Below are 12,278 nucleotides of genomic sequence, written 5' to 3'. Positions count from 1 at the left end.
ATTCACCTCCAATTCTGCAGCTGACAGCTCCATCAAGCCTCGTTGGATGATTGGCCCATGGAGAGTCTTGCTCGGCAAGAGAAGCATCTCGACTGGAATTCACACGATTTACAATGCCTTTCAATTATTCCTTAGATACACATGCCTGTAACTCTATAATTGACATTTTCTTGTATACTTCGTTGTTTCCAAAAAATTATTTATTGCACCGACATAATGTCTTTTCTTATCCGTCATGTTTTTTACCGTAGTTTTGCATTCCTATAGCTCGGCTTAACAAAATATATTCCTGAATCACAATGCCAGTAATACAAGAAATCAAGGCGAGAGTTTATCGCGAAACGTCACCAGTTAATATCATAATGGGTGGTCGAGGAATTAGGCAACGTACCTAGGAAGACTCTCGGCTGCAGACGATAATAACTTCCTGAATTTTCCGCCCATTGTCGGGAAATGTTGCAACTTGTTCGATAACTATTCCGGCTTTTGCAGTAAACGCGACCCAACCTCTTTAACAGCGTCTCTTGCAATCTCAAGTTTCGTTACACAATACAAACGAGAACTGCTTTTGATATCAGAACGAAAAATTATCTATCATCGGACGTTTTAATTCTTTTTTTGATAATTGGCAAAATTATTGACGATGTAATGGGATATTGATTGCCAGGCGTGGAGGATTAAATAAAGTATGATGCTTCCAAGGAACGTATAAACGGGAATCTTTCGCTATTTCACGTTCAGGTGAGATATAACGCTGACAAGAAACGAAATGTGGGCGGAGGGCGAAACGTTCGCTGCATTGGCATCCATAAATCATCATGCTGGCATGTTTAATGCATGTTTTTCAATTGTTTCAGAGGTCACGTATTCGCGCGGCTATTCCTTCGACGCGATCGATTTACGGTTGCCACTGTATTGTTCGAATTGCGGACATCGTTATCGGGTTTGATGCTTTTCCGGTATCCTTTTGATCTGCGTACGAGGAAGCACGTGAGCTTCCAAAAAATGCTGCACAGGTCGAATGAAATTTATGATACTGCGATGAACGGTGAATGTTCTCCAGTATTTCATAATCTAGAAGACTGGTCATCGATCATCCATCAAGAGTTCTCTTGTGTTTGTCATTTGAAACCGAGTTAAAAGCGTTTGATATTCATGATTAAAATGCAAAAATAAATGTTAATCTCACGTTAAAATCTGCTAACATAAGAAAAGTTTATCTTCTACATTTTCCTACTATTTTTCTTTCGTATTTGTACTCGACAGGGGAAATATGAGAAATTATTCCGCGAATATAACGAAACTTTAGGACGTTTCATATTTTGCAAGTGAAGTTTTCTCCGCGTACCATGCACATTCGTTAACTGTGTCTGACCAGCATCGATCCAATTCTATTTACAGCGCTCGGCATTTTAATATTGTATCGCTTCGTCGCATTAATCTCTGTTTTATTTATTTAGACGTTATCGAGCAAGTTTTGTAAGATAAATTCATTCATGATGAAAATACTCATAACTCATCCTGATCTTTTTAAAATGTTAGCCTCAACTTGTACAATATTTCTCCCTTTTCAATCGTAGTAACGTACAAACTTCAACTGAAATATTAATTTTCATTGCCGAAATTCCGGCACCCTGATAAGAAGCACTACGGTTGGCTGCTTTCTTTAAATTTTCCAGCCACATTGGCGAAAACAGGAGACAAAAATTCCGCGAAGTTTACCCTCGGCAAATCTATTATCCGGATGATCCGATATATAGCGACGCGCAACAGGATTCCCGCCTAGCCCCAACACTTTGCCCAGCAACGTCAAAAGGAGCAACGTTATTCCTTTGGAACGAGTTCTCCCCGTCGAAATTGAAAAGTCCTACCACAACTTCGACTCGCGGAGGCACATGTTTTCTTTGCCTCTCTTGCTTCGATGTTATTCCCTGAATTCCATCCGATCGTGATCCCTAAAATACCGTTACGTTTCCTCTCTATTTCTGACCGCGAGACGAACACCGGAAACGTGCTATCACATCTTCAGGGTGAGCAAGAAGAAAAGGATATGACAGATAATATTTTCGCAAAGCTTTTTAGTCGTAAAACAGATGCCATAAATCGTTCCATTGCCTACCATAAATACCACAATATACTACATACAGTATATCAAAATATATAGAAAGACAAGCTTCGTGCTTACAATTCCTAAGGAATCAAAGAGTAAGACCTCAATTACTGCTTTTTGGATAATGCAGTTTACGTTGAAATTACATTCTAGAAATATTTTTTCAGAAAGGCAACCACACGCTCCCTAGATCCTAACCTTTTCAACCTGCCAAGCATTTACGCGATGCAGGCTGAAGTGGACCTATTTTTCTTAGGTCAGCACAACGCGTGGCGTGCAACCGGCGTGTAACGTGCCAAAAAATGCAAAGCTCAACGACGCTACGCGGTTAGAGCGCAAAGTGGTAAGACGTCGTCTGCCTCTGTTAGTGTCGTTTCTCTCTTTGTTCCTCTAATTTCCTACACTGGCAGATAAATGAAGGCTGAATTAGTGCTCTGCTAAATAGTAGCGTTGGTTCGTGTACCTTCAAAAGCCGCACGCGTACAAGAGTTAGCGCTTTAATTAAATTTCATAATTAGTTGTGGCGTGTAAGACCGTTTACGAGGTTGACCACGCCTTCATCTTTACACTCATCAGCCGTCATGCACCTCGATGATTGCATCTATAAAATCCGCATGCCGACCAATTTTATCATTCGATTACCGAGACTCGCAGTTCTTTCTAACCAAAGGATATCGTATGAATTATGATCGACCAGTCTACTTGACGATGCCAAAAATTATATACTCGATTAAACAGTATTCAATTAAATCTTTCTTACTAACTTAAAGAATCTTTCCTATATTTAAATTCCAATACACCAAAGTATTCTGTATTTCGAAGGATTTATACAATTCTTTATTATACATGACCAAAGAATCGATTGAACAGCTGTAGAATCCTTAGCAAGAATCGAGCAATCGTTTCCCGGGCGAACGCCAGAAGGAAACGCGAAACGTTGCTGTGAATTAGCATAACAAGATTCTACGGTGTACGTAATGCGGCAACGCCACGGACTTGCCACAGATTTGCATGGTCCATTTAAATACAATTTCTCTTCCTCGATCAAGAAATTACGTGAATACGCGAGCGCAACCTTCCCCTTTGGATGTGTTGCGCGCCGCAACGTCGAGGCGGATTAAAGGGGCTTGCATTAAAGCCGCCTTCCAAAGAAAAACTCAACGATTCTCCATCGTTCCCTCCGCTTTACGTGCCCTCTCTCTTTCTCCCTTGTCTTGTATCTCGCGTGCCATGCTAATTAATTCTGCTTGTATATTAATCGTACTATCTGGACTATCGCGCAACATCCTGTTGCCTTTCCCCTCCCTCTGCCGTGAACATGACGGACATTAGGTTAGTCAACCCTATATCCCTTTCTGTTTTCATAACAGAACCAATTTACATAAGATTAAAAATTGATCGAGCAGCCTTTCGTCACAAGAAGAGATTTTAATTAACAACGGAATTAACCTTGTCGCGATTATCTGTTGTCGCAAGATTGAGTCATATCGAAGGAAAACTTGAAGTATTTCTATTGAATAATAGTTAGAAATTGCATTAAATTTTATAAAACGTGTTATAGGAGATAACGAAGCGTGGTACGCAAACTCTGAACTAGTGAACGAAATTATACAAATAAAAATTATAGCTCTGATAACGTATAAATGTGGCCGTACATTTTTAAGTAGTATAGGACCGTGTATACTCAGACGCCCTAGTCAAAAGCTCTTCCAATAATTTCACACGCAATTACGTATCTCTCGTTGGAAAATTGCATTCTGCCTCGCCGACTATATTGATTACCGAATCTCTGAGGCTTCTTGGAATCAAAGAAAAAGAGCCAACGGATCCCTGAAATTTTCGGTGGCCAGTGTTGTTCATAGTGAAAAGTAAACGGCGCTGTTTCCCTGGTAAGGAATCCAACGTCAGGATGGCAAAGGCACTTCGCTGTGAAAGGTTCGCGTCGTTTTTCACTCCAGTAGCCGGTAAGCGATAAGCGAAGCTGGGAGAAACGCCGTGGAAGATAGAAACCGCCTGGCGAATCCTACGAAACAAATGCCCGGAACGTGTTGGCTTCCACGTGTGTATATATACATAGATACACACCGGACCAGCGCGTTTTCGGCCAGTTGAAGCGATCTGCAAACACGTATCGTACCGAGGATTACGTGTAAGTATCGTGAACGGTAAAAATAAGCGGGTAGGAGCGGAATTGAACAGAATAGTTTCGGCATGGCGCAACCTCGACGGGCCAGCGTTTGCGCATTGGCGCGCGCGCGCCCTCGTGAATCGACTAACCGGCGAGATTGTCGGTCCACCATTTCAACGGAGATGCAAATGCACTCCTACATTTGTTTTTCAACGAGTTCGGAGACGCTTAGCTAGCGATTTACAGAAGGTACCGAGGCGAAGAATAGATGGATGCTGGGAATAAAACTGACCGTACCTACTGGATTTTATAATAGTCGATATACGTAGTTTGTTCTAGGTTGCTTTTAATTAAGAACTTCGTATAAAAGCTATGAAATAAACTGAAATTGACAGAGGACACGAGCTGTGCCGAAAATTGAAAAGAAACTTGCGTTATTAAATTTTGAAGATATGGAAAATTGTGTTAGTTACGTATTGAGATGAAAACTGATAACTGTACGCGTAATAATTCTGTAACAATTCGGTGTATTAACAATCGAGTTATTGGTGAAATACAAAAAATCAGTGGCATGAGGGTTTCGAGCACGAGCAAGATAAGGGGATGAATTGCAATGATGGAGGGGGGGGGGTGGGGGGTAGGGTGATCAGGTGAATTCCACGGTTGCAAAACGATTTATGAGAAGCGAACACCCGGCTGTAAAATAACACTTCCCATTCAAATCGGCAAATTAATGGTCGTTTTCATGGATTCTTTGTTTGCACTGGCCAGACAATGGCTCGCTGCAGGGTTATTATTCTGAAATACTACTATTATATTCAACCGAGTTGAAGCAGAACCCCTGGAACGTACGCGGCCAGCTCTCGTTGATAACTTTTTCCCCATGAACACCACGGGAGCTGAATTAGAAACAGAAGATTTGCTCGCGGATTATTCGACTGATCCTTTTCTAATAACATATCGTTGCGTTATTTTAATGAAATACTTTTAAATGCGAATAATCGAAAAGTTGACACGACATTTCAATATTCCAGAGGTTATAAATGAAGTTTCAGACATTTGATTGACGCGTAACCTGTTACTTTTACCGTTTCATTTATCGATTAACTGGTAAAAGTTCAAACTCCTAGAAGCTTAAAAAGTTTATCAGAAATGTCGGAGACTCAACTCTATTCCAGTATTAATTTATTCTTTGTCTCTGTCGCTTCGAGATTTATTTCCGGTTACATTTTTCCCCGAATAAGCATCGTAGAACCAAATGAAAAAGTTAAAGGTAGAAGTGACTGATTGATTATCTCTGATATAATAGTACATCGCAATGATATTCGTTTACGTACATCAAACAAACGCATATTCATTTCCTAATCGAACACTAATATCCTCGCGAAGGCAAAGAAACTTTTCCCGCTTTTCGTGTTTCTCTTTTTATCCTATCCTGTCTTTTCTGTATCGAAATTAATCCATGTCACTCACCTAGACGCATGAAAATCCTTTGACAACGACAGGGCATCGATGAAAGGCCGTTGAAGAATCGGCGCATATTTCTGCCGTTCGAAAAGGTCCCGTCGCAGTCGTCGAGCACAAAGAGCCGTGCCGTTAGAAATGAAAACGCGAAAAATGGGAGAAAAGGGACGCGCAAATCTGAACATGCCTAGACTAGTCCCCGATTCTTCCATAATAACGATCTACAGACACAACCAGAATTTCAAATATTCCGAACAAAATTTTCAAAGCGAATTATTCTGGTAGTAAATTATACCGTTGGATGCTCGAGCGACCGTCCGAAATCACTCGTAAAAAAGGAGTTGGGGAACTGTTCTCAAATGAATTTCTGCGGAAGATAAATATATGAACCATATATTCATTCTATTTCCATTCATTTTATTCGGAGTTCCGTGCGTGTCTCGATGAAGTGGTAAAGGCATACATCTGCGCGGCACAAAGAAATCTGTAAACCCTAACCGGAAGCGGACATGGATACTCGAAGGAAGGATACTTCGATCCATCGTGAACCAATGAAAGATGTCTCGATTAGATTGACGAGAAAATCGCGAAATTTTGGATAGTAGCAGATTCGAAGGATGATAAACCAAGCAAAATGTTTTCTTCAAAGAAATATCTTTGATACAAGCTAACTCTTTCATCGCGCTACATATTTGGCTGTGCTTAAGATATTTGTAGCGCGACAATATATTTTGAAAGTAGAGCATGCCGAGACTCAGAAGTCATATTCTCTTAGGAAAAGATTTGTTGGTTGTATATATTTTATAATATACTTTATAATGAACAATTCAGAAATGGACATAACGGTAACTTCATATTATAATATTTACAATATACTTTACGTTACTTTTATTTGAAAACGGCTAAAAAAGGGTTATGTTTCACACAACATGCCAGTTTTTCAACAAGATTGTAATTTTTTCTGTAATTCATCAAAAAGTCATTTTCGCAGCGGCTTACTATAGGAATTACGCGTTAAAAATCCCAACTTTGAAGGTGAATATATCTACTTCGATAATGATAGACTCTCCAAAAATTGAATCACATATAGATAATATACTAAATGACGTATCTTCAATATCTCAAAGAAAGTGTAAGAAAATTAATCTATGCTACAACTGCCTTAACTAATATACGAGCTAAGGTATGCTCAAAATACATTCTTTCGTATTATGCGACTTAATGTACAATAGTACCGCAGGAAGTAAATGTAATAACAAACAAATTCAATTAACTTTACCTGAATTATAAGCAAATTATAAATATAAAGTACACGAACGGCCACGAAAGTATTAATAACAGATCTCGTACCGATATCCAAAGTGATTTGAAAGAATTGTGTATCTTACCTTGAACCGGTGCGTAAATGTTTAGGTACAGGCAATCCTCGCTCTGGTTCTTTAGGTAGGGCAGCAGCCTCCTCAAGTACTCGACTCTACCTTTCGGCATTTTGTCGGTAAGCTCGGGCAGCCGTTGCGGGCAAACAGGCCCGAATTTATCGGCCACCTTAACGCCGTGCCAAAGCGCACTGCTGACAGGGGGCATAAAACGCAACGAGCCGATCGGCGGCGACGCGTACGGAACGCCACGGTACACCTCGACGCCCTCGAGGTGCCGATCGAGGGTCACGATAACGCCCGATAGTTCCCCATACTTTGTCCTGACGATCCTCGAGCTGAGCTCGGCGCTGGCGGTCGCCAGGATTAGGCCGAGCAGCGCCAGGATCGACGACGTCATCTTCGTTCGCGCCCTTGAAACCCCGTCTCCACGCCTGCTCCCTTTCGCGATCACTCGAGCTCGACCAACGATTTCATTTCCCCCTAGAACTTCTACCCGCCCCCGGAGGCTGGAACGCGCGCGATCGTGCCCACCTCGTCGCCACGAGGACCAGGTGCGCGTCCAGGATGCATCAGTAGGCGATCGGCGTCGAAACGAATTCCACAATGTTCGAAACGTACAACCCAAAGGGTTCGTTTATTCTTTACGACGTTTAATTGCTCCTCGAAGTACATTCACCTCATTCTTAGGCTTTCAGAGTTACCATTAGATGTTATTATCACTGGAAGATGAACGAGTTTGTCAATTCAAACCGAGTCTCTTTTCACGTTCAACGTTGTTTGTCTATCTTTCTGGGAAAACCTGCTGACGACCTTTCATGAGCAGTCAACACACGACCAAAGACATCCCCGAGTCAGCGTTATGAAAGGTAAATACGGCGAGTTCGCGCAGCACACTTTTTTTTCGTCTATTATGCCTGACACGATTTTTTCGATGGTATCTCGAAAATGGTGTCCTAATTGCGTCGACACGACAACACAACTGGATTAAACTTCGAGAAGGGTAGTTCGTCGTTTCAGAGCAATGGCCCAGATCATTTTAAAAATATCGTGAGAGTTACAAAAAAACGATCTCGTTCTTGATAGCATGCTTGATATGGCGGTACAAATAAAAAGCGCTCGCCCTAATGATGCCCAAGAGAAAGCCACGGCTCCGATGTTTACCGGTTCGCTTCATTCTTATGACCTAGCTCGCCAGAGCGAATAGAGGAAGCAAGGCACCGGATGCCGTCGAATTACGTCCACCGTTTTACTGCTCTTCTCTATTCTCTTTCTCTTTCCTTTCCTTTGGACGGACTGCAGCTTCTCAAATTTTCTTCTTCCGCTTTTACGCGGACATCCCCTCTCTGTTTCTCGTATATATTTGTCTTTCACGGAATTGTGCAAAAAGCATTTGGCTATAACTTGGTATAGAATAAAACGTTATTGTTCTAGAAGATCACTATCTAATATGGACATTTCATAATCCGAGCAGCTTCAGTGAACCACCATCCAAAGACACGAACTTCGATCGATCACTAACGGTTGACGAAAATTTCACACCGAATCACTGTCAAACGACGTGTCGTTCCATTGCGTCCTAACCAACAGACTGCCTCGTTCAGACAACTTGCGTCTACATGCACTGTTCACCCCTGCGATCACCTGGTTCACGTCCCTCTTACGCCGTACTGGACCAGTTCAGAGGCATTTATTTAGTGGTAACAGATCGCGTCCCTTGTTTTTAACGAGCAACGATAGATAATGTAAATCGTACGAATGCACGCAGTCCCTTCGATTCGGCCGGAATTTGCCTCGGAATGACACACGCGACGACACTGGACCGAGAACACTCTCTTCACGCACTTCACACTTCCTGGAGTCATGTGGTGATTCCTTCGTCACGTGGTGGCCGCGTAACGCGATCCAATCCACAGATAGATCGCGAGGATCATGCATTAGAAGGAAAAGGACGCGAGACGCGGACGCGAACTCCGCTGGACCAGAGGAGCCGATCTTTCCGTTACTTGATCCTCGGACAGACTGGCGTCAGGCGATGTTGCTCGCACGGAGCTGCGCATGCCCCGCGCATACGCTGCCCACACCGCTCGCGACATGGGCGGAAGTCCGCGGACACGTCGATATAGCAGATGACATTGATATCGACTTGAGAAATTTGGTTCGTGTCTCAATTTCGCGAGTATGAATTTTGGTACTTTCACAACAAACCGACTTAACCTATCGCGTCCGCTCAAGTTATGATCAAATCGCCGTGTGTACAAAACGTGACACAATTACGATTACCCAGATAGTTTCTGTTCCAATATCGTGATGAAGTGGTTGCAGAAACGAAATAACATAACACTAACGTAAGTAAGCTTATTTTTGCATTAATGTCATCGAAAAAATGATAATGGATTTGATAGAAATACATAACAATGGAGGTTATAACGTCGGTTTTGCCTACGTCATCAAGTAAGATTAAACAAACAGACGTTACAATCATTTTCGCGTTGAAGTATGCTTTTGATAAGCCGAACCAGAATAACTGAATCCATCTAAAAGCTTGTACGTTACTGGTATAATCTGTGCGCTATCGTTGATCATATTGCAAACAGGATTGTGTAGTGCCCTATGAGCCCAATTCACCACTCTATTCCTTCCCTGATGAAAGCAATTTCTTGCCTGATATTTTACTGCCACAATTTTCTTTACGCTTTCTTTTTATGTTTACGGTAGGCTAGTCGTGTCCTTCGGTTTCCTCACTTTCGTGTCAAATTGTCGAATATCGTGCGGTTCGAAACGAAAGAAAGATCGATTGCCATGCAGTTAGGTAGACGTTTAATGCAACGGAACAATGGCTATCTCCCGTTAACGAGGTAACGTCGAACGTGTATCGACAACAGGCCGCTTTAGTGCTTTCAATCTCTCTGTCTATGCCTAATAATAGATCCACGCACATATATTCCCAAAATGCAGCATTCGATATCGGTGCTGCGAGACAGTATGAATTTCGATCAAAATTTTGTAGCTTTTGTAGTCGAACTGCGTAGCTATTTCTAAGCTTAAAGCCAAAAACTTTATCGACAGCGAAGTATCGGAAGGGGAGAAAATGTTTGGAGCAATTTTGATCGTATAACTTGAAAGTTTATGTTTATTTTTATCGTTTCATCTTCAGTTACTTTATCGTATCAAACATTTGCGAGTAAGGTTCTGGAGTTCATTCTCGAAGAGGGTCCATATCAAAAAGTTGATCGTACACGTGTATGTACACGGATTCCTGTAAATCACGCTCTTACGCGGATCATCTCGAACGAGGGGAGAAAAAAGGAAGCTGTATGCACGGAACGAAATTGGAATATCAGCTAACCACCTCGGCACGGGGGAAACTTTTTAACGAGAATTTCAGAGAAGAATGACTAAAAGCGCGGTCGGTTTCTTCGTAAAGTTTTGCGATGTACAACACCGCCTCGTCTTTATAGTTCAGTCTGCGTAGCTATACTCGTTAACAAACTTCGATGCATTCTAAGCTTCGCTTTAAAAGCAGAACATCCCAAGCTTTTTGACCCGGATGCGTGTCGAATGAACCACCGACGACACGCAGAACTTCGCTGACACGTTTTAGATAAGCCTCGAGTTATGGAACGGTGTAACTGTGCAAAAAATATGATGAATTTATTCGCGAAAGGAGGAGTAATTACATTCTGATATAATATTTTTTAATTTTGATCTAAATTCTGCGATATGATATAGTGATTTTTGTACAAGATCGTGACCCTATGAGACTGGTCGAAAACTAATTTATCGTTTCAAAAGCAGTCCTATAAAAGTACAAAAATTTTAATGACACTCAGTCACGTTCACGGAATAACTATCAAAACTCGAAATTCTACTTTAAACTTTCAATGAAAAAATTATTAATTCGAAGAAAATACTGAATCGATTCTTATAAAAAAAGTAGAATACCCGTTCATCGATGAAAGTTGGAGCGGTTAGTATACATAATTTTGTCGGTCTATTGTTGTTCAAGGGTGTTATCACAAGAGCGTAGGCATCCCGTACGATGTAGTTTACTTAACGTAGAGATAACGAGGCCGTGAGTAGCTGTTGGACGACCCTTCATGAATTACCGACTTAATTCTTCCGGGCATGAAGGCGCGAAATGCATTTAACATCGCTCCCCGACACGGCAGCGTTCTGGTGCGTCAACTTTGCCGATGCTATTAACTCGTATCCTAAGGCTAACGTCAGCCTTTCCCACTTGCTCCGCCTAATCATAGGGGCGTTGCAAGTCTGCGTGTCGTTGCTTGTCGAAAGCAGTGCGTAATTCAATTAAGCTTCCACTCGTAAGACGTTGTCTCGGAGGATCAACTTTCTCAAAATCGCCTCAAACGACACCGATAGCGATTTAGCTACGAAACAGAGAATAGTGTTTACAGAGTATCGTCTGACGGTATCTCTTTGCAGATATAGATACAGATGAGATAAAAAAATGCATTTATTACTGGAAAAAATAGGCGTTTTTATGGCATTCTCTACAATTGAATGGGTTACTATTTTTAATTTAGCAACATTAGAAATCATTTAATCTCATTTTGACCATAAATGATTAGTATTTGCTCGATGCTAGATCAAAGTAGGGGTGAAATGTTTTTCAAGTGTCTCTACTAAGATATATTTTATCCCTTTACTCTCACGTTTCCGTAATAAATTTTATATTGTACATTCGACCTGGTGAATACGGGGCGTACAGTTTTCACATCACTAAAAATTATAGCCCCCGTAAAAGTAAACTCCTGACCGCAGTTTACCATGTACAGTCTAGGCAAAAAGTATCGAATGTTATATAGCTTTTATTTATAAAACGTTGCTAATAAATTTAGATAGTTTTGGTTACATATCTCTCTAAATTAACTCTGTTTCTTAATGCGCTAACAAATGGAAAAGTTGGCGTGTCTGACAGTGTCCTTTTACGTCGATTAGCGAGCAACCCTGTCATGGAGGCTGCTCAAAGCCGGAAACATGGTTTTTACGGACGTCGTGCGAACGAATGTCGCATAAAAGGCGTGCAGCCGACAGGAACGCGCGCCATTTCCGTGATTGCAATCCATAACGACACACCAGTCGACCCGGATCAACGAAACTTGCAACGAACGATGCTCTGCGGAGTCTCGTTTCACGTTCTACACCCGATTTATTAGCTGATTATGACGAGAATCCG

At 41.6% G+C, this 12,278-nt stretch overlaps 1 protein-coding gene across 1 annotated transcript in view; it reads right to left on the bottom strand.

The window, feature by feature from the left end:
- LOC117230343 (neuroligin-4, X-linked-like) overlaps window positions 1–9,116 on the bottom strand; it is a 222,531-nt gene extending 213,415 nt beyond the window's left edge. Inside the window, exon 1 of the mRNA XM_033487691.1 lies at window positions 7,091–9,116. Within this exon, the coding sequence (XP_033343582.1) occupies window positions 7,091–7,478 (388 nt within the window). The 5' untranslated portion in view covers window positions 7,479–9,116. The remainder of the gene's footprint in view (window positions 1–7,090) is intronic.
- Between the last annotated feature and the right edge of the window lie 3,162 nt (window positions 9,117–12,278).

Source organism: Bombus vosnesenskii, unplaced genomic scaffold (genome assembly GCF_011952255.1).
Source record: "Bombus vosnesenskii isolate JDL3184/JDL3185 unplaced genomic scaffold, Bvos_JDL3184-5_v1.1 scf7180000013266, whole genome shotgun sequence".
Lineage (NCBI taxonomy): Eukaryota > Metazoa > Arthropoda > Insecta > Hymenoptera > Apidae > Bombus > Bombus vosnesenskii.
Note: the sequence above shows the minus strand (reverse complement) of the source record. Positions and strands in the feature narration are given on the sequence as shown.